Source organism: Hippoglossus hippoglossus, chromosome 12 (assembly GCF_009819705.1).
Source record: "Hippoglossus hippoglossus isolate fHipHip1 chromosome 12, fHipHip1.pri, whole genome shotgun sequence".
NCBI lineage: Eukaryota > Metazoa > Chordata > Actinopteri > Pleuronectiformes > Pleuronectidae > Hippoglossus > Hippoglossus hippoglossus.
In genome coordinates, this window is record NC_047162.1 from 5,601,121 (window position 1) to 5,621,101 (window position 19,981).

Consider the following 19,981-nt stretch of genomic DNA (forward strand, 5'->3'; position numbering starts at 1 on the left):
CGTCCCCTGATGGGATCCCCCGCTTATTCCCTCCTGCAGAAACAAGGTCAGGTGTCAGGAGGCCCCAGATGACAGAGTGGAAGTAAGAGCAGGAGCAGGAATTATTAGTCTTTGGTAACAGGCCCATAAGGAGGGGGCTCACAAAAAATTCATGTGGAGGTTTGACTTTTTGAGTAACTACTCTTTAGCCAGGCACCATATCATTTGCATGCAGTGCACACATGTTAACATGAGAAATTGGAAAAGGGATTCATTTTCACACTTTTTTAAATCGATATTTTTATAAAAGAGAATAGTCACATCTGTCCTTGGCATCCTGCCAAGAGACATTAAATCAATGGAAAATATTTTTTATCCATATAGCTCTCTGTGCTTATAGTTATCAAGATCATGGCACATTTAGAAATGTTGAAAATCTGCATCATAACATTTAAATAGAATTCTTTTTTTTTTTTTTCAGACTAGCATTTGTGTTTTACAGGGCTGCAATTTATTATTTTCAGTAAAACGCCATATCTCGCAATGTAAAAAAAAAAAATCCTGGATGCTCCCCTGATCCTGTTGCGCTACCAAAATACTTCCTTCATTGGCCCACGTCCCATCTTACACCAAGTTTCATGGTAATCTGTATACTTATTTTTGGGGTGAAAACAAATATCAATATTGCTGCCTACCAATCTGTCAGTTGGCCAATTTCTTCATTTCTGAAGTTTGTAGCTTTTGTCCTCTCTGTCTTGAATTCCAACCATTTACTTATAGATTTGTTATAGATTGATCTGCTCTCAAAATGTATAAACTGTCTGGGGAAAGGTCCTTTACAAGCTGGAGTGGCTCAGACGAGACGACTTTTCTGTGTCTGACACAGTTTTGTCTTCTCTGATATATCCCTCCCTCTGATTCATAATTTATTAATCTGCTCGCTCTCTTGTTGCTGGGGAACATATCTGTGTGATGGATTTTCCATTTTCCTTTGTCCCATCTGACATTAGCAAAGATTCTTGAGCTCTGTGACTCATCAAGTTGCAGATCATAACCTCAATGGTGTTGTCTTATTTCATAAATATATATATATACTTTGTTTATCACATTTGAAATACAACAGAGGCAGCAACAGAGTTCATGAGGCCCCTGCAGCGTAGGCTACCTCCCCCCCTCCAAATCTAATCCCCTCCCATGTAATCCCGCCTCTTCTGTCCTTTCAAGCCCCCCTCTCTGTTTTTCTGCTCTCTCTCTCTCTCTCTCCCTTACTGTCCTCCTCTCCCATCCCACTTATTCCACCTTACGCCTGATGGAGCATTAAGCCTGAATGCTGTGGGCAGCCGCGGCCTCAGATTCAGAGTGGTGTGTGTGTGAGAGTGAAGCTGTGCTGCATCGGTTCCTCCCTTGCTCTCCTCTTCCTTCTTCCAGACATTTGGGAAAATACTCTGTACAGTTTCTTTGTTAGCTAGTGGGAGAGGGGTCAGCGGACATTGTTCCCAACCCACTCTCACTAAACCACACTTGCTCCAATTTGGATACCTGGGAAATGTGGATGCCTTTGTTGTGGAAGAAGACGAGTTGGATGGACTTTTACTAGATTTGGAGATTCCAACAGGGTCCACATCCCACACACTGGATAAGATGGTGCCCCTGCAAAAAAGGGTAATCTGAGTTATGTGCGCGGAGGAGCGTGTGTGTGTGTGTCAGGGGAGGATTTCATGTGCATGATGTGGCTGCAGTGACGTTATTGTGCATTTTCCTCTGGTGATTATGAAGCAAATGCTGTTTGATGACTTTAATTGGCACATGGGGTCTGAGCATGCTCCTGAGAATTAAAGGGGAAGAGGTGCTTGTTGAAGAAGCGAGAAAAAACAAGAAATTGATGTTCGATGGCAGAGAAACAGAAAAGCAACAACAAAGAGGTGAAGGAGGTGCCTGTGTATTTCAGTAAAATGTCTTAATTGTTTGCTTTTATCTCGTCATTCTACTGTTGAGTGGCTTGTTGATGAGTGATTGCTCATTGAAACTGACTAACAATGCAGACTGGGACCCCCCTCCCCACTCAAAGCACTCCCTATTGTTTCCTTGAGTGCTTCATTTGGAAGTTGTGAACACAGTTTCAAAAGATGTTCAAGAGATCTTACGCTTCATATGTCGACAATGCAACAGTTTATTTTATGACTTTTTTGTCTGCTCTTATTTTAACCCACCCCTGAAAAAGACATAGTTACACATTAAGTGCTGCAATACTGTGAAGGCTATCTCACACTTTTCTTTGCCACAACCACTTCCTGCGTACGAAAGCAATTGCAGATGTGACAGAGAACATTTCATGGTTTGCTCAGAGAATCAGTCGAAACCAGCTTCGAGTGTCGTGCTAGAAGAACTATTAGCTCAGGAAGAATACAGACATGGTAGAAGAAAGGATGGGGGACTGTTGGAGCCACACCAAGGTCGTTCTGTTTTTTGGTTCATCTCTATAAATTATACCTACACTGTCGTAAGAAGAGTGTTAAAAGTAACCATATGATTGTCAGTAAATCTCAGCTCTGTGTGTGCTTGTGTGGTAATAGATATTCCAGGTGAAACGCTGTCTTTTTTTCTGAACTGATGAAATTCAAAACATGACCTCAGCCAACTAGTTGTGCATTTTTTCCTCACATGTCATGAGCAGATCGTGAATAATGAGTTCAGCCTGAACAGCTGTATTTGGTTATCAGAAGTGTAGACTCTTAGTGTCTGTCTTTAGGCCCTTCAGTGTCTCCCACAGAATTAGATTCTACTTGTGCTGATCGATGGAGCAGGGGGATATTCCAAAATACCCATTTTGTTTGTGCATCTTCTAATGTAATACCAGAGAATGCCTTCTTCTAGGACCTTCTCTGTAGAGGATATGCAATGTCTGTAGACACTTCTCCCAATAGAAGAACACATCTTTTGTGGATGGTGGTGCTCTCTTGGACCGATGAAAATATATAAATGAAAAATGAAAAAATGGGTCATTAAATTTCAGGTCTTCTTTGGCAGACCTCACAACAGATTAGGAAACTCCGTTGTCACAAACGTTTTTTTATAGTCATCACATCTCCAGTGGACAGGGTCATTCATGGGACAGACTCGCAACAGTTGAAGGTGTTAAATGTCTGAACTGCAGCCAAGAGAGTGGGCCAGATGCTTTCGTCTGTTCTGTGACTGAGAATAAACCCACTGACTGACATATGTGTACATGCCTGACTAGTTTGGTTGAGAGGAGTCCGACGAACAATATTTCCACAACAAATGAGGCACAAAGCTGGAGTTTAACTTTCAGACTCAATTATTAAGAATCTCAAATACTCAATTACCACGATTAATCGTATTTGATGTGTATTGGAATTAACTACTTGCAATAGGTCATACAATGCAATGCAACATCCTCATCAAGTTGATTCAATCTTTTGATATGGTCTTTCCTAAATGTAAATGATGATTAATGCCACCTCCCTTGTACTTGAATGATTTAATCATTACATCGTCTTCTTCTTTGCTACAGGATCAGTTTGACAACTTGGAGAAGCACACACAGTGGGGGATCGAATTTGTGGAGAAGTACACCAAATTTGTCAAGGAGAGATCAGAGATCGAAACCAACTATGCAAAACAAATTAGGTAAGTGCTCAAGCTGATGCCTGATATTTTGGGTTTGCGTCGCAGTGTAGTTATATCGACTATTTCACATCCAGATGGCTTAGTTAAGAACCCCCCCCCCTCTCTACGGCAGAATCTGACCTACTGAAGTGTCCTTGAAACAAGAGACAGGATCCTCGGCAGCTCATTATGTAGCTGACCGTGACCTCTGACCTCCCTCTGGAGGAGGAAACTGAAACGGGAATTCCCATATGGAGCGTTGTGTCTTAAGACTTATAATATTATTCAAATAAGTATCACTGTTGTTGCTCTGCAGTGAAACAGAATTGATTATCGCAAGTGTAGAGGATGATTAACAAGCAGAGGAGGATGTCTGCTTCCTCTTCCCTCCTTTGGTTTTATAAGAATCTCTCCGTCTACCTCTCTTGTGTGTGCGTGCTGTCTGTTGTTGTCGCTGGATTCTGCCTCAGACAAGAGGAAGTCAGCTTGTGGGGGGATGGGGTGGAGCTTGTGTTACCATGGAGACTAGAAGGTATCAGCATTTTCAACTCCAGGTCTGACCCAGATTTCTTTTTTCCCCTATCCAACCACAAGTGTCGGCCCCGCCCCCTTCAGCTCACTCCACGCACACACACACACACACAGACACACACACTCTGTTTTTTATGGGAAGTGATGTGAGCGAGGATCCATCCCTTCAGGCCTCCTGCATCCCGACACAGCGGGAGATACCCACAAATCCACAATCCTTATCTTTAAAGAGGCCACTACAATATGGCTAATGCTCTAAGTATTGACCCCCCAACCCCCCCATTTCATAGTGACTAGCCAATACCAATCAAGCATTCCCACTGTAACTGATCCTCTACAGACCCCACAAGTCCGCTTTTTGAGAATTAAGTCAGCTTGAGATAAGAGGACTAGCTGACTATGTTTACATGCAAGCATTACCCTCATAACCCTGCACCCATTAACTTTTTACAATTAATGACAGTCACATATCCGAGAGAAATATACGTACGTTCTTACAGATGCTGTTTTATATTTGTGGATATTCCTTAAAGATATTATACGTAACAATTCTTCATTAAAATGTCTGAAAACATGGACAGAAACTTGCATCATCCAAAATATTTCCAACAATGTTCAAGCCTAGAGAAATTGCCAATTTTATTCAAGGTATTGGAACGTTTCACTTTAGTTGCCTTATAATTGCATCATATCCACTTTTCCCTTGACTTTGCACGTCTCAGTCAACTTCCGGGGCAACCAACGTTTGACAAACAAATTTTTAGCCAGTCAGCTGTTTTCCTTAAACTGGATCACGATTATTCATTGCCGTCTGAGGTGCGTTCTGTTGCTGAAGCTCTCCCATTAAAGTGCAAATGCACAGAGGACCCAAGAACAATTTATTAAAAGCTCCAGAGATCCCACGCTGCTTCATGATTAATAAGTTACATATTGTCCATTTCATTTATCCTTTAATTTTGTTTCTTTTTTGTTTTTCTATTTGCTTGGATTTGTTCACATCTGGACATTTTTGATAATGAAATCCTAAATACTTTCCTTTAAAGCCGACTAATTCGTTGTTTGGACAAATAAAAAACATCCTCGCAGATTTACACTTGCACTTGAACACATGTAGACAACTCATGATGTAATTGGTCAGCATCTGTCGACAGTATGTCTGACAAAAGGACAGAGATGGACTCATCTTGCCATGGAAGGTTGGCTTTTATTGAACTTCAGGCCCCACAGATGGTGCGGATGTTTTCAGTTGCTGTGATTACACACAGGGCCGGCTGTCCAACTGGGTCTGTTATCTAGCAGACACACACACAAAGCCCTTCCAGAATGTCGACATTTGTACACTTGTCAGAAGAGGCTAAAATAAGGAAATTAGGACGTGCAGGCAGGATATCGTGAGTCAGAAGGTTTTCCTGTGTTTCTAGCACACTATAAGTCTTTGTTGTTGTGCAACTTGGCCAACTAATTATCCCCTTTAATCGATTCATGTTCCAATAAACTAATGGAATTGGCGCTTTTGATTTAGTCGTCTGTTCTCTCATCTGTGTAGTTGGGGAGATTTTGATGTCTCTTTCTTCTATTTAAGTGACAATAGAACTTTTCACGATCAATATCCTAACATAAAAAAATGTATGAGTAATCGATATTTTTTACTGAGGGGTGCATTCTGTGTACTGGTACATTTACCCCTACCATCCACTCTACTCCGGAGTTTTTCAAGCGCCTAAAAGTCTTTAATCTGAAAACTCTGCGGCTGTATTCTAGTCTGGATGGGCAAAAAGGAGATGTATGGAAACTGTAAAGCAGTTCCCCGCATTTGCTTCCTGATTTGTTCTCATCAGTCATAACTCAACTATCAGTGGTGAAGGCAAAACGTTGTTAACACCTACTGTTCCAACTCATCATTGGTCCAAGAAATTGAACCGCCCATTTCCTGTAACTAAGCAAGTAACTGCAGAGTAGACAATCTGCTTCCTGTTTGCACCTGCCTGTGTATGCGAGTGGTCACGTGATATACATTTTCATGCTTGTTAGTATGGATTCGGATTATTACTGATGCAGAGCTAAAACACTGGTGTGGATGGAGATCATAAAACACTGTTTTAAAACCAAATGTATCAGTCTGAATATAGCTATAAGCTACTGGCCCTGGTGCTCACTGGCAAAATGTATACATTTTAGTTATTTAACTAAGTTAGTTGATTTACAGAATAGTAATCAGCTGCTGTTTTGATAAATGATTAGCGCTTTAGGTCATTTTTCAAGAACAGAAGCCAAACATGTTGTGGTTCTAGCTTCTCCCTCGGGCACATTTGATGCTTTTTATTATTCACACAATTGCAAAGAAAGTTTTTAACATTAAGAAATAGTCCACATTCTTTGCCAATTTTATGGCATCTATCCTTTCTATCACCACAGCAACTCCACACTGCCCTAATCCATAGATAATCCTCTTCTCTTGCATCGGTGTAAACATGCACAATGCTTCAGTCTAGTCATTGCAGGGCAATGTACTAATGCCTCCTCCTCCTCCTCTTCCTCCTCCTCCGCCTCCTCCCCCAAATTCCAGTCTGGAATAATCCATAACACAGTTAGAATAAGGCCCTGCTAACAAAAGACACAGGGTGAGGATGAAGAAAAAACAAGTCTGGGGTTATATGATCTAAATATGTATGGACATTTTCTTCCAGTAGGTTTTAAGTAAGATTCATACTGAATCATTTACCAGAAAGAGACACACACACATTGGCACAGACATAACCTCATGACACACATGCACCAAGATACACTTAATCCCAGTCAAGTGCAAACTGCCACTGTAATTTGAAAATCCCATAAATCCATAGTTACGGTCAGCAGCCTTATACAATCTGACAGTTGACATCTGACTGCGAGTGAATGAATGAGTGAGTGGGAACCAGGGCTATAATTAGAGATGGGCTCAGAAGGACAACGAGAGAGATAGACAGATAGATCTGCCTAGCAACAGTGCAAACACCACCAGGGAGGAGGAGGAGGAGGAGAGGTATGGGGGGGTGTGGGCAGAGAGAGCTGGATGGAGGAGGGCAGACACACATTACACGTCTTTTTTTTTTTAAAGATATGCATTATTTATTTCAGCAGCAATTAAGCATGGCTCTCTGACAAGTTGTACATGCTGAGACATTTACATTCCGTCAGTGAGTAAAGTGCTATAATCTCACAACAAGGGCAACTAGCTCCCACCATCGCCAGATCCCTTTTTCGAAATGGGTTTACCAGGCTTCTGATGATAAACTAACGTGTCGACAGCCCAACGTCAAGCAAGTAGAACAGCAGAAGATACTCTCTTTAAGCTCTGGCCAATGAGTGAAATATGCTCCAATTTTCAGTCTTGTTTAGCTTCTTACTCTGTCAGGTTCTCTTTTCCTCTGGACACCGTCCTCTTCAGTTTCTTCCGTGGCTCTGCCATAATATCCACACTAAGAATGGCAATCTAGTTGTACTACTAATAGCTAGCTATTAGCTGCTAGCTCTGGCTCTGCTTGTTGGTGTGTGACATATTCATTCTTCCTGTTATGAGTTTGTGTTCTGTTAAAAATATTTTTAAGCTGTTTTAAGATATAATAACTACCCAGTGTTGCTTTACGATTTTTTACAAAATTTCACGACTTTTATTAGAGTTTGTCTAAACATTAATTTCTTATAAGCTCTGGACAGACTTAAAATCTGTGGTTTGTCTTGTTTGTGTCTGTCGTTTTTTGTTTGTACTTTTCATTTCAAATTGACAACAGTGCTCTTTAATTACTCAAAGGATCCTGAAGGATCAAGTACACAATGTGCACCCAAATCAGTCTGAGCAGAGTGCTTATTATTATGTTCTGCTGACATACACTGTCATGATCAAACAAATGTGACATGATCAATTGTAGCCTGACAAACAACACAACCAAGTGGAGAGCAGGACATTGAAAGCATCACCGCTTCACCTCCAGCCAGCATAGTGACACCATACATGTCGCTTTTCCTTCTCCTCCTCCTCAAGCCACATTCATCTCATGCCACTGACACAGCCGGAGTCAAAACAAGGGCAATGGCTGCATGAGAAAAGCATACTTGTTTCTGGTGACTGGGTTTGCATGAATACTCCTGGGGGCGATGATTTACGACCCTAAGAGAGGATGGCAATGTAGTAGCAGGAGCAGAAAGCACTCTGCCGGATTGAATGGTGTTCTGGATGATCCTTTGGCAGTTTCTTAAGGGCCGTGTCAGGGAAATATAATGGGAATGGTGCATTTCCCATCTGCAGACTGGGCTCTTAGGAGCGATCGACAGAAAGAAATGTCTGACAATGCTGAACTCTTTGTCCTCACAGGAATTTATCAAAGAAGTATCAACCCAAGAAGAACTCACGAGAAGAGGAGGAGAGCAAGTGAGTCACAGGATACCACACAACATGAAAAACAGATACTCGCATATCTGTCTGTTATATATAAACTGCAATCACCCAAAAAGTGCCTGAAAGGTGCTGATTTTATATACACATACACAGCATAAGTGATTATTAAACAAAAGAAATTCCAGATTTATTGATAATCAAAAAAGTCACTGCTTTCAGCTATTCAGTTCTGTGATTGGATACTACTACATTGCCCAATGTTTTCTATGTGTAATTGCCTGAGAAATAAATTAAAGTAATTTGAACAAACACAAAACAAATTATAACAAATTTGCAACTAAATTTAATATATAGACCTAAATAATCAGGAGTAGAGCCCCCTGGGCAGTTTGCTCCATTGGTAATCTAGTGTTGTTACACTCTTCAACTAAGGAAGTTTTTTACACCTCAGATTTTGTATGGATTAGTTAAATGAGACATAACTTGGTAATTAGTCGGTATAGCTGTGTATTTAGCAGACATATGAGAGTTGTATTGACAAACTAATTTCTCTCCAGAAAGCAAGTTTTTCAAGCATGTTTCTTTAAGATCACAAATCTGTTCCAAACCAATTCTTAACTATTTCTCAGTTAATATATTGGCAACTTTACAGTCATATCTCAGGAGGTAGAGTGGTTCAGACAAGACACTGAACACCAAATCGCCTCTGACGACTCTGCCAGCAGTGTATGATTAATAATGGCTTATATTTGTATAGCGCCTTTCACAGGACCCAAGGACGCTTTACATGTCTGTGAGGACAAAACAGTAGAGAAAAGTAAAAAGTAACAAGACAAATACAGAACAGGATAGAATTTAGCAGCAGATGATTGATCTATGATAGACTTACCATTTCTGAGCAAAGTTGCACTATGTCAGACAAGTTGTGCACATAGATGCATCGTGTAAGCTTTGAGTGGTCATCAAGACCAGAAAAGAACTCTGTAAATACAGACCATTTACCATTTCCTCTAACATGCTCTCCTGTGTCTCACCAGGTTCACCTTCTGTCGAGCCTTCCTGACAACACTTAATGAGTTAAATGACTATGCAGGTCAACACGAAGTCATATCGGAGAACTTAACATCTCAAATCATCACCGAGCTGTCACGTTACCTGCAGGAGCTCAAGTCTGAGAGAAAAGCGGTAAGACATCTTTGTTTATAATATCTCTACTACCATATTAAGTTTAGACAGCAGAATAGGGTAAAATAAAACAGACACAGTGGTGTTGAAGAAATTAAGTAACCCATTCCCTCTAATCCCTCTATTCTCTCTCAACTGAGGTCACTGCTGAGTAAATATAGATTCACCCAAAGGCTCGCCAGAAGTAGAGAACGTGACTGAGTGAATCCTTTTTATGGAACAAAGTCATCGTCTCTCTATCATTACGGCCCTATTTCTCTTTTTAAAAGCCCGCTTGTAAAAATATTGTCTCACCACATGCTATTCTTAAATGTTGAAGTCACTTTCCTCCTCGCCATTAGAAAGTGATTTGGAAGAGAGATGGACCTGCACGGTCCACGGTTCATAGATAACAGTGTGGTGCTCACAAAATGAGAGAGGGCCACTCAGCTGGAAAAAAGTACTCTCTGAAAAATCTGTCATGGACTCTTGTGTCACAGAAGTCCAGCTGAGGGAACTGGAGTGGAAAACCAAAACCAGAGGGCACACAGCAAAGTGACCTTTTACAAAAACGTTTTTTCAAATACGAGTTTATGTTCATGTGCACAGCTGTTGACGCATCAGTGTTGCACTCCGTAAACACAGGAAACCCTTGGTCACATTATAAGTGATCAGTTTTAAATTTTAGGTTCAGCTTTGGTTGCACCAAACACAGAGAAAAGGGGACTTTCCAACACTTCTGAAGGGGAATCATCCATTAGTCAAGGCCTGTTTTGTTCTTTTGCCTTTAGTTTAGCTTGGCTTGGTTCAGCCTTTGGATAACAGCAGTCTCTGTCTACTGTCCAGATTTGGCTCTTGTCACAGAGGGTCACTGGACAGACCCCTGCTGCCCCGCGGCTGCAGGATGTCACACTGACACCCCTCTTCCTCTTCATTTCTCTGGTCATTTCCTCTTCTTTTCCTCTGTTCCATGTATCCATATCACAGTTTCTCTTTCTCCCCTCTGTCCTTCTCTTTATGTCCTCACAGTGTCTCCTTCACAAACTTAGTGGCCCTTGTTTTCTCAGTGCTCTGTGCATCTTTTAGATATGGTGAATAGCTTGTCATGTGTCTTAACTAAAGAAGCACACAACAGTGTTTCTTCAGTTAGACAGTGCAGGGGGGGGGGGGTTCCCTTCAAAGCATGATCCCATAACTTACAGTATATTGTGCGAACAGAGGATTCTTTCATTTTATTGCATTGGGCAAATGGTTTCTCAGACATATTCAGAATAGTGTCCTTGTTGGGTAAATTCAGCTTTTATTTTTTCTAGTTTTTTTCCCCCCCATAAAATCACCCGCGGCCACAATAAGCTCATGAATGATGAACAACAATCCTCTTCAGAGCCGGACCAATAAGGATTTTTGGGGTATGATGCCAATATTGATATTAGTGGGTATAAATATTTCAGACACCAATGTATCAGCAAATATTTTTTAATAAAAATCATTGGCAATGATTCCTAAGATGTCATTATCAAGCCCTTATGACAAAGAAATGCAATTGATGCTTGATATTTTACAATTTAACCATAAAGCTTATTACAAATAACTATAAAAAAAGAAATACATATACAACCAAAAATATAGAACTTGAATTAAGAAAATTAATTTTTATAAACTTTTCATATTAGCACATGTATATCTGCAAACATACAGTAAACACTGATACTGAAATGTCTGTGGAAGGCTCATATCGGTCGGTCAGGCTCCACCTTGGTGAAGGCTTCAGAGAAGAACAGCAAACCCTAGTTACAAAGAAAAAGGCTTTCATCAAAACAGGTCTTTATATGTGAATATATATTTTCTACAAAAAACATTTAGGGTTCAGAACAGTACAAATTGTACACTTTTGGTGCCATTCTTCACCAGATCTCCTGCTTCATCTTTTTATTTATTTTATTTCATTGCATATCAGTCTATAATAACAATGCTTTAGAAATGCTGAAAGGTTATCATAAACCAGTCAAGCCTCATGACTTCCCCAAGCTTCCTTTCATCATTTTCTCTGGTTTCATTTACATAAATTTGTAGGCACCACTCAATGTGTTTTTCTGTTGTAGCTTTTTGATTTGTGTCTGTCAGACACAGCTATGCGGGCAAAACCCAGACAGTGGGATTAGAAGAGGACCAGGGTCTCCTGGGTTTACAGTGCGCTTACTGGACAGGTACGGCCCACTCTACAAATCCAGACGGAGAACAAAATAATAATACCTCATTAGTTTCCCTGGTGGGGTTTTGTAACTCTCCCCACCTCCCTGTGCTGTTTCCCCCAAGTGAACCTCTCGCTGAGCTCAGCTTGGGGTGGCAGAGGAGGTGAAGCCAAGAATGTTGTCTTAAAGGATTTTATTTCAGGTCAAATATACTTGTTTTTACTGAAGTGGACGGTTGTTTTATAAGAGAGACTATACTTGATTTAATGTGTTACGCAAATATATTTTAGTATAGAAAAACAGATTCATGATAACATCAAAAACTTACTTTCTCATATGCCGTGCATTGCATGTTTATGCTGTACTTAATATTATAATAGGTAAGCATTAAGAGCAGGCAAGGTTAATATGGGATGAAGAGCCTAAGTCTCACTGGACTGTGATTGTGCTGAGGAGTCACAATAAGGTGTTCGGTCAGTATGCTGCTGTGCACGAGGACAGATCAACACCGTTAAAGCGATAAAATGTAAGATTTGCCTTCTGCTATAATCGGGTGTTTGCAGTCCGAGCCCCCCCCATGCACACATGGGCATTCACACTTTCATGCTCACAAACCTTTTCGGATTTGGTTGTAAACATTCACTGCATTCAGCCCAGATCAGTACGGTAGCATACAAGCTTACACAGCAAGCAAGGAGCCGACACAGTTATCAATGTCCGAGCATGATGTGTATCAAATCACATTGAATCGTTCGGCTAAAACCTCTATTGGAATGGGTTCACCTGGCCTCTGATGATAAACTAGTGAGTCAACAATGTCAGGCAAGCAGAACAGCACGAGATAAAGCAAACAAGCAAAAGCTGTGATTTACTACTTATAACAACAACACTTTTAGCTCTCACCAACAAGTGAAATATGCTCAGATATTCACTCTTGGTCAGTTTCTTACTTGGCCACTTTCTCTTTTTCTCGTATTTGTCTTCGGTGGCTCTGCCATGACGTCCACACTGAGAATTGCAAGCTAGTTGTCTCTTATAACTAGCTCCGGCTCTGGTTGTTGGTGTGTGACGTATGCCGTAAAGCAGGTCGTTATGTTCCAGCACGGTACCCCAGAGTTACATGGTGCAGTTCCAGGCGTCCAGGGCGCGCTGTGGTAATGACAGATATGCCGTCCTCCCTATTATCAGTTTATGTAATGTCAGAATGATTTTGAAGCTGCTATCCTAAAAACAACGTAGTGTTGCTTTAAACACTCTGCACCACCTCCCAAGATGTAACACATGTAATGCTTGTAACATTTATGAAAGTCAATACATAATATTAACTGTGTGTATCAACATGTGTTAATGGAAGAGTCCACTCGAGCGTTAGTTCTGTGTGTATCCGTTCTCAGCCACAGTAGCACATGATGATATCTTTTCTTGCTGGGAGGGAACTTCTATCTTTGTTATCCTGCTGTAATGTGACATGTGCAACCAGCCTGAACCAGCCCAACTCTCATTCTGCCACCCTGGCTGAGAAAATAAAGCAAAGCATTTAGGGTAAAGTCAGCTAAGCACCATAACACCCTGTAAAACTACTTTTTTTTCACTGGGTGGGTTTGGCAGAGGATGCTGTCCTCATTTGTCTCCTGAGAGGCAGAGAAGAGCGATGCAAGCACTCTGTTAGAACAACGTGTCTCCCCGGGGTGGCCTCATATGCCTTCTTCTTTCTGTTGAGTGGAAAGACAAATAGGAAGCTGAGAGGGAGAACTGATCACTGGATCCTCACATAGTCACTGAAACAACTTTAGTAAAGTATGAATAAAGAAACATCACGTAATCGTCTAAACATGAGGAGAAAAATCTCAGTGGAGCTTTCATGAGTTTTCATTGTCTCAAGATCTAGTTTGACTCGTGGCCATTTCTAGTACCTAATGATTATGTGAGTTGACATCTGCACAGGACTTCAGGTGCACATTCCTACAAACTAAGTCAGTTGGAGTTGGAGTTCTCCCACAAGTAAAGTGTAAAAGTGTTTGTTCCTCTCTTGTTTTTTTCTCTCACCTCACGTCTCTGTTTTGCCCAAAGTGTGTTGCATATTTTTTGGAATGAACAGCTTGTGAATCCCTTAGGGTTTACGTCACACTCCAGAGCAAGTCTGTCCCTCTTCAGCTCAGTCTGGTACAAGGACGACTCTGGAAAATAGGAAGGCAAATAAGGTAGAGAGCAGATAGACTATGCAGAAGACACTGAACGACACACACTTGGAAAAGTGGTTTATTTCCTATCTTTAGCGGGGTCTTTCAGTTTAAGAGCAGGACTTATTGATTTCATGTTCAGATTTGGTCCTGCTTTCACTCTGTTCATGTACTCTCTTATGGAATTCTTAAAGAAGTAAAGCTCACAAGCTAACAAGTCTGCCAAAATTCCCCTATTTGAGTGCGAGCGCAGAGTTTTGAGGGAAAGCATTACAAAATCTGAGCTCTTGAAAGAGATAAGAAAGAACACCAAAAATTATTTAGTGACATCTGACTCTATAAAGTCCCTGTATTTCATTACTTCAAATAATACTACACCTATGTTTTCATTCTTGCATGCCTTTGTTCTGTTTCAAGGGTTGTTGTGCATTGGTTATAACTACAGGGGTGAGCTTGAAAAATTCCTTTGTCTATGACGATGTAGTCATAACACAGAGAGCAGGCCTGCTTCATGTTATTAAGTAAATATAAAATCTGCTCTCTCTGATATAATGTGTTTTATTTACTTTTATTACAGTTACTATATTGATAATACCTCTTCTGGCTCTTGGATTTATTTTCCCTCACCCTGTCTTTTCAATGCCATCGGGGTGTGAGAGGGAGAGTGGCAGTGTCAGGTCACCGACCTGTTGAAGTGGCCCAGATGTCCCTGGCAGTTCCAGCAGTCACACGCTGTTACTGAGAAGGATGAGTGGAAGAAAGACGGGGTGTGTCGTTTCTCTCTCTTGTGCTGAGCCAAGTGAATTTAAATATTTAGGGAGGTCAGTGCTGCAGAACATCAGCCGAAATGACAGCATGCATTTACCTGCATCCCTGAGAGTGAATGAGCCCTGCTTGTTTTGGTCAGAGCAAACACTGATGTGGTCAGTAGATCTTCATCCTATACGACAGATCTGAACCTGACGGACGTGTTTGGGTTGAGTGTCCACGTAGTTTGTTTATCTTCATAGTGATTGAAGGTTTGTTGATGCAGACAGCCTGAGATGCTGGATATTGCTCAGAAATGTTGTTATGGAGACAAATATTTGGTCAGAAGAATGCTTCACAGTAACAATGAAGTCACCCAGTCTGGTGAGTGTGTGGTGAGAAGAGTTTTTTGCATCTTCCCTGCATCTTATCATCATTACTACATTTTTAGATTTAGTCATTGAAAAGATTGTCCCTATCTAACAGGAATTTGAAGGTCTGGGTCTTCAAAAAAATGAAGTACTTGATCATACATTGGTTTGACAGCACAACCATCACCTGCGCCACAATGTCCCTGTTTTCTGTCTGAGCTTAAGTACTTCCTCTGAAACACTGGAGCACTTCCTTATTTTCTATCAGCTTCCCTCGAAACTTTGGGAAATGAGAAGTGCAACATGCCTGAGGTAAACTATGCCATGTTCTCACCAACTCCTCTTATGTCCAGCATTGTTCAGGTAACATTTCACTTTAGGCCTCCTGAATTAGTTTTAATTTCACATCTCTGTGTATGCGTTTTTCGGCAGAATACTGAGGACTTCCTTGTGCGGTCCAAAATACAGCTTTCTGTTCTTTATAATGGTTCTTTATAAGGGCTCGGGGCCGTTGTTCATCGATATTCAGCTCAGCCACAGGCCCTTGCTTCCGCAGACTGCGTAACCAAGGGAACATTCATTGATATTCAGGTCTCTATGTCATTTTCTTTTGAATCTGATTCTTTTTAGACTTTTTTATCAGATTAACTCGACCACAGGTAACAAAGACATTATTTTGCATTTAGTATAAGTAATCACAAATTGATTTAAACCTACAAAGGGTTAGAATTAGTCTGTGTTTGAACGTCCAGGCGATCTGGCTGTGAGCCACACAGAGGGACTGTAGAGTGATGTGCTCTGCCTCTGGGCCAAGTCCTCTGCTCTCCTGGAGGGAGATAAGCCAAGTGAGGCCTGTTACAAAAACACAGGCCTGTGTGTGTATGTCTTTTTTGGTCAACAACTGCCACCTAGCTGTGTCCGATATGACACATTTTGCATATTCCAGAATCCACTGTGGCCTGTCTGTCTGTTTTTCATGGTGTTGTGTTTACTGTAAGCTTCTTGTTTCGTGTCCAGTCACCTAGTTCATTTCTCAGTTTCTTTTTCTACTTTCCTACTTTCTCATCAAACAGTTTTCACTGTCTTGTCCTGAATATTTTCTGCCCCTATTGCCATACATATAGGGACCCATAGCTTAAATCCAATGTTTGTTGAGAGGCAGACATTTGCCAAAACATGAATCTATCAGCAGTCAGAACAAGTATGTTCTTAATGATGCCAACATGATCACAATGGCAGTGCTAACATCCTGATGTTAAGTAAGAATAATGTTGACCATGCTTACCATTTACATAAAAACAAAGTACACCAGAGGCTCCTGTAGTAGTTGATAAGAATGGAAAAACACTATATGGATACAGTGCATTATATAGATAATGCGTATAGATGCATTTATTGGACAATTCAAATTTTGATCGAATGATTGCTCTGGAGGAAAAGTCAGGGGATCACCAACAGTTGATGAGACATTTCATTCAAAACCACAAATGCCACCTCATAGTGGCCTTTCAGAGAAAAAGTTGGGGGGAACTCCCAAACTGCCATCTATAGAAATATGACTGCTCTTTGGACTGAAGCCATTATGTGCATGTATTTTTTGTATTTACCATTTTTGACTGTGATGTGTTTGCCAAATTCCCCCTCAGGGACATTACAAACTAAATATACAAACCCTTTCTCGGTTTAAATATTCCTTGTAAGGAATTGCATAGATTTCATGGTTACATGTACTGATTTTATGAAATCCCTGTGTATCTTGAATGTTTGCAGCAACCCAAGCCATTGGCTCCATGCTCTTTTACAGGAGATGAGATGTTATAGCTACATAAAACAGCATCTCTTCTGTGTGTCTAACTGGTCCCTTGCTCATCATTGTTACTTGATCTCCAGTATTTTTAACTTTTTTAAAGAAGCTGAGTGGAGTTTCCACTCAGCTTCCTCATTCAGTAGGTTTTTATTAATGGTGCTAAAATGTGTGTTACTGTTAGACACACAGTGTTTCTGCACCTGCGTTGAACTGTTGGGATAAAATGTGGTTGCTCTTTAATCAAATAGACTTATAGCCATCTGCTGGAGCTTGAACAAATCTCTGGGCGTTAATCCTGTGGTTTATGCCATCATAATTTGTAATGTAGTCACAGTATAGTATCTATTTGAATTTGCCCTACTTTCTCAGTTCACATTAATACTTTCCTGTCACAGTGGGAGTAATATGCATGGTGTTTAATGGTATGGTTGAGACCTGCATTCCCAGTGCTTTTATTTTATTATCCTGACTAGGTGAAGGTCAAGTTCACCTGCTTTCAAATCCCTGAAGCTTGTGAAGAGTGTGATAATATTTCTATTTTCTCCATCTCTTCTTACAGCACTTCCACGATGGGCGTAAGGCACAGCAGCACGTTGAGAGCTCATGGAAACAGCTGGAATCGGTGAGTGTGTTTATGTGTAGTACACAGTATTACCATGGTTACAAGTTGCTCCGGAAACACATCAAGTCAAAACTCGAAACTAACTTAGTGACATCTGTCTGCAGTTTACTGTATCAATAAAGTCATAAAGTGCAACTTCATGTATAGTGTTAACACTTGAATCACTTAAAACCATGAATGGGAACACAAACTCATTCCTGACATAAAATGTAGTATACCATGTATTGAAAAAACATTTTATATATATGCTTTCATTTGCTATTCATTAGTCAAATTATACATCAAATACATCAAGGCCCACCACTGCAGAATATAAGTATAAAAACACAGTATATGCAACTGTGCAGAGATGGTCCAATGACCTTACTCGCTCGAGGCCCTTTTTTCATGCAGTTATCAACAGCCTTACAATCAGTCATGAACATCAGCAGCATGTAATACAAAAGCACATGCTACAATAGAAAGCAAGGGAGGACTCTTGTCTCTATAAAATATATTATCCTCTTAAATTGAGGGAGGACTGTATGAAAGCATATTGCATTCACTTGAGAGAAAAAAAGCATCTGCTGTTTTTTTTAGTTACTCAGAATGTTATCTCTGAATTCTGAGTAAAGTCATCATGAGAAAAAGATTCAGCTTGTTTTCTGAATGAATCAGATAACTTACCTCACGTAATGTCTAATTTAGTCAAGTTTAGGAGAGATAAATCAAATATCCTGCCTGTGTACTTTGAACTAGTTTTATTTTGGTTTGGGTTTGAGACATTCAGAGATACATGTGCCATTAAGAAATGTGGATGGCATTGTTATTCATTTGTTGGCTTTACACAGGCACCTCAGGACTTTGGGATTGTTCAGACGGAAAGTACAAAGATTTTGATCTATGTCGCTAATTCAGAAAAATGTTTTTTTCTCAAGTGAATGTAGTACACTTCTGAAGAACTGTCTGTAAAAGAAAAAACAAAACAAAACAGAGGGCTGTGTACAAAGCCCTGAGGGACCTCATGATCTGTCCTCAAACTCAGTGATTCATTTCTTTTGCTTGAAACTGAGACATAGTAGACTTTTATATGACTAACAGGCACTACAGATGAAATAATACAATTTGAATAAGATTATAATGACTATTAGGTAATGTGTTATGACATAATGTATCTGTGTCATCTGCTGCCTGGATGACACACTGATAATGCTAAGAATGTATGAAGAAGATGACTCAGTGTCCCTTAATATCAGTTGTGTCAGTTTTATTAAATCAGTTGTAGACCAAACTTTGTTAGAATGTTAAACATCATTGTTTACTACTGCTCTACCACTAAAACTAGATAAGAGCAGGTCCAGGAGTGTCTATGTTATTTATTTTAGTTTAAGAGCTAAAAGTGAGATTGCACAGAACCACCACCACCACCTCTTATCTCTGCCTGGCCCCTTTGGTTGGAGAGAGAGAGAGTGTGAGAGAGATGCATAACCCGCCTTGTCCTGCAACTTCTCTGCGAGTTCAATGATCCCATTGTGTGTGTGTGCGAGGCCGATAGGCATGGTTCAGAGTGCACGCTGGCCCAACAAACACTGATTGTTCAGTTCGAGGGGTCGAAAGAGGGTTGGATGAATGCTTGTTTTTCTGCACACAAATGACCACTATGAGCATTTGTTTAATCTGCAGGCTGCAGACTCTGACAGACCCAAAGGCTGTCTCAGTGACATAAACTAATCTCAGTCACACACAATGCTGGGCCTGAAATGTATATGACGTATGTGTACATGTTATGACGTCTATTAATATGCTTATTTAAAAAGGTCAAGCTACTCATTCAATATCTATGATCATATTAATTTTGGTTTTCCTTTTTTTCCCGTCAGTGTAAAAGACGGTTTGAGAGAGACTGCAAAGAGGCAGACAGAGCACAGCAATACTTTGAGAGGATGGATGCTGACATTAACGTGACTAAGGCTGACGTGGAAAAGGTATGTGTCATCTCGTGCAGCAGACACCAATCACACAAGCTTGTCCCATCTCCTCCATGCTTAAAACACAGCTTCCCCTTTTGATTGCCTGGCCTTCTTCACTCTCCCAAAGAGCACCCTCACCGACCCATTCATTGTTTTTCTTTTGCATTTATTGCCCCCTTTCCCCCCTGATTCCACTGAGCTTGAAAAGACAGTAAAGACTGAGTGACCATGTGTAAAGGCCCTGTGTGTAAAAGCTGGCATTGTCTCAGTGGCGCAGTGATCTGCTGCTAAAACAAAGCTGATCGTGGCACCGGGTCCTCATTATCACTGTAGTGCAGCCACCAAAACACTCTGCTTAGCAACAGACAGGAAGAGACTGTGTGTCCATGGCAGTGCTTGTGTGTGGTTGTGTGTTTATGTGGATATGTATTATACAT

General features: G+C 40.6%; 1 protein-coding gene across 36 annotated transcripts in view; it reads left to right on the forward strand.

Annotated features, from left to right (window-relative positions):
* LOC117771256 (formin-binding protein 1) overlaps positions 1 to 19,981 on the forward strand; it is a 62,112-nt gene that overhangs the window by 14,202 nt on the left and 27,929 nt on the right. For 9 of the 36 annotated variants that reach the window (XM_034601384.1, XM_034601393.1, XM_034601394.1 and 6 more), the window contains exons 1-6: positions 2,302 to 2,432; positions 3,512 to 3,627; positions 8,489 to 8,545; positions 9,550 to 9,697; positions 17,533 to 17,595; positions 19,455 to 19,559. In XM_034601384.1, coding sequence (XP_034457275.1) covers positions 2,391 to 2,432; positions 3,512 to 3,627; positions 8,489 to 8,545; positions 9,550 to 9,697; positions 17,533 to 17,595; positions 19,455 to 19,559 — 531 coding nt within the window. In that variant the 5' untranslated portion in view covers positions 2,302 to 2,390. Of the gene's footprint in view, positions 1 to 1,254; positions 1,642 to 2,300; positions 2,433 to 3,511; positions 3,628 to 8,488; positions 8,546 to 9,549; positions 9,698 to 17,532; positions 17,596 to 19,454; positions 19,560 to 19,981 lie in introns of those variants that run through there. The other 27 variants (XM_034601386.1, XM_034601381.1, XM_034601383.1 and 24 more) reach the window with 9 other exon arrangements.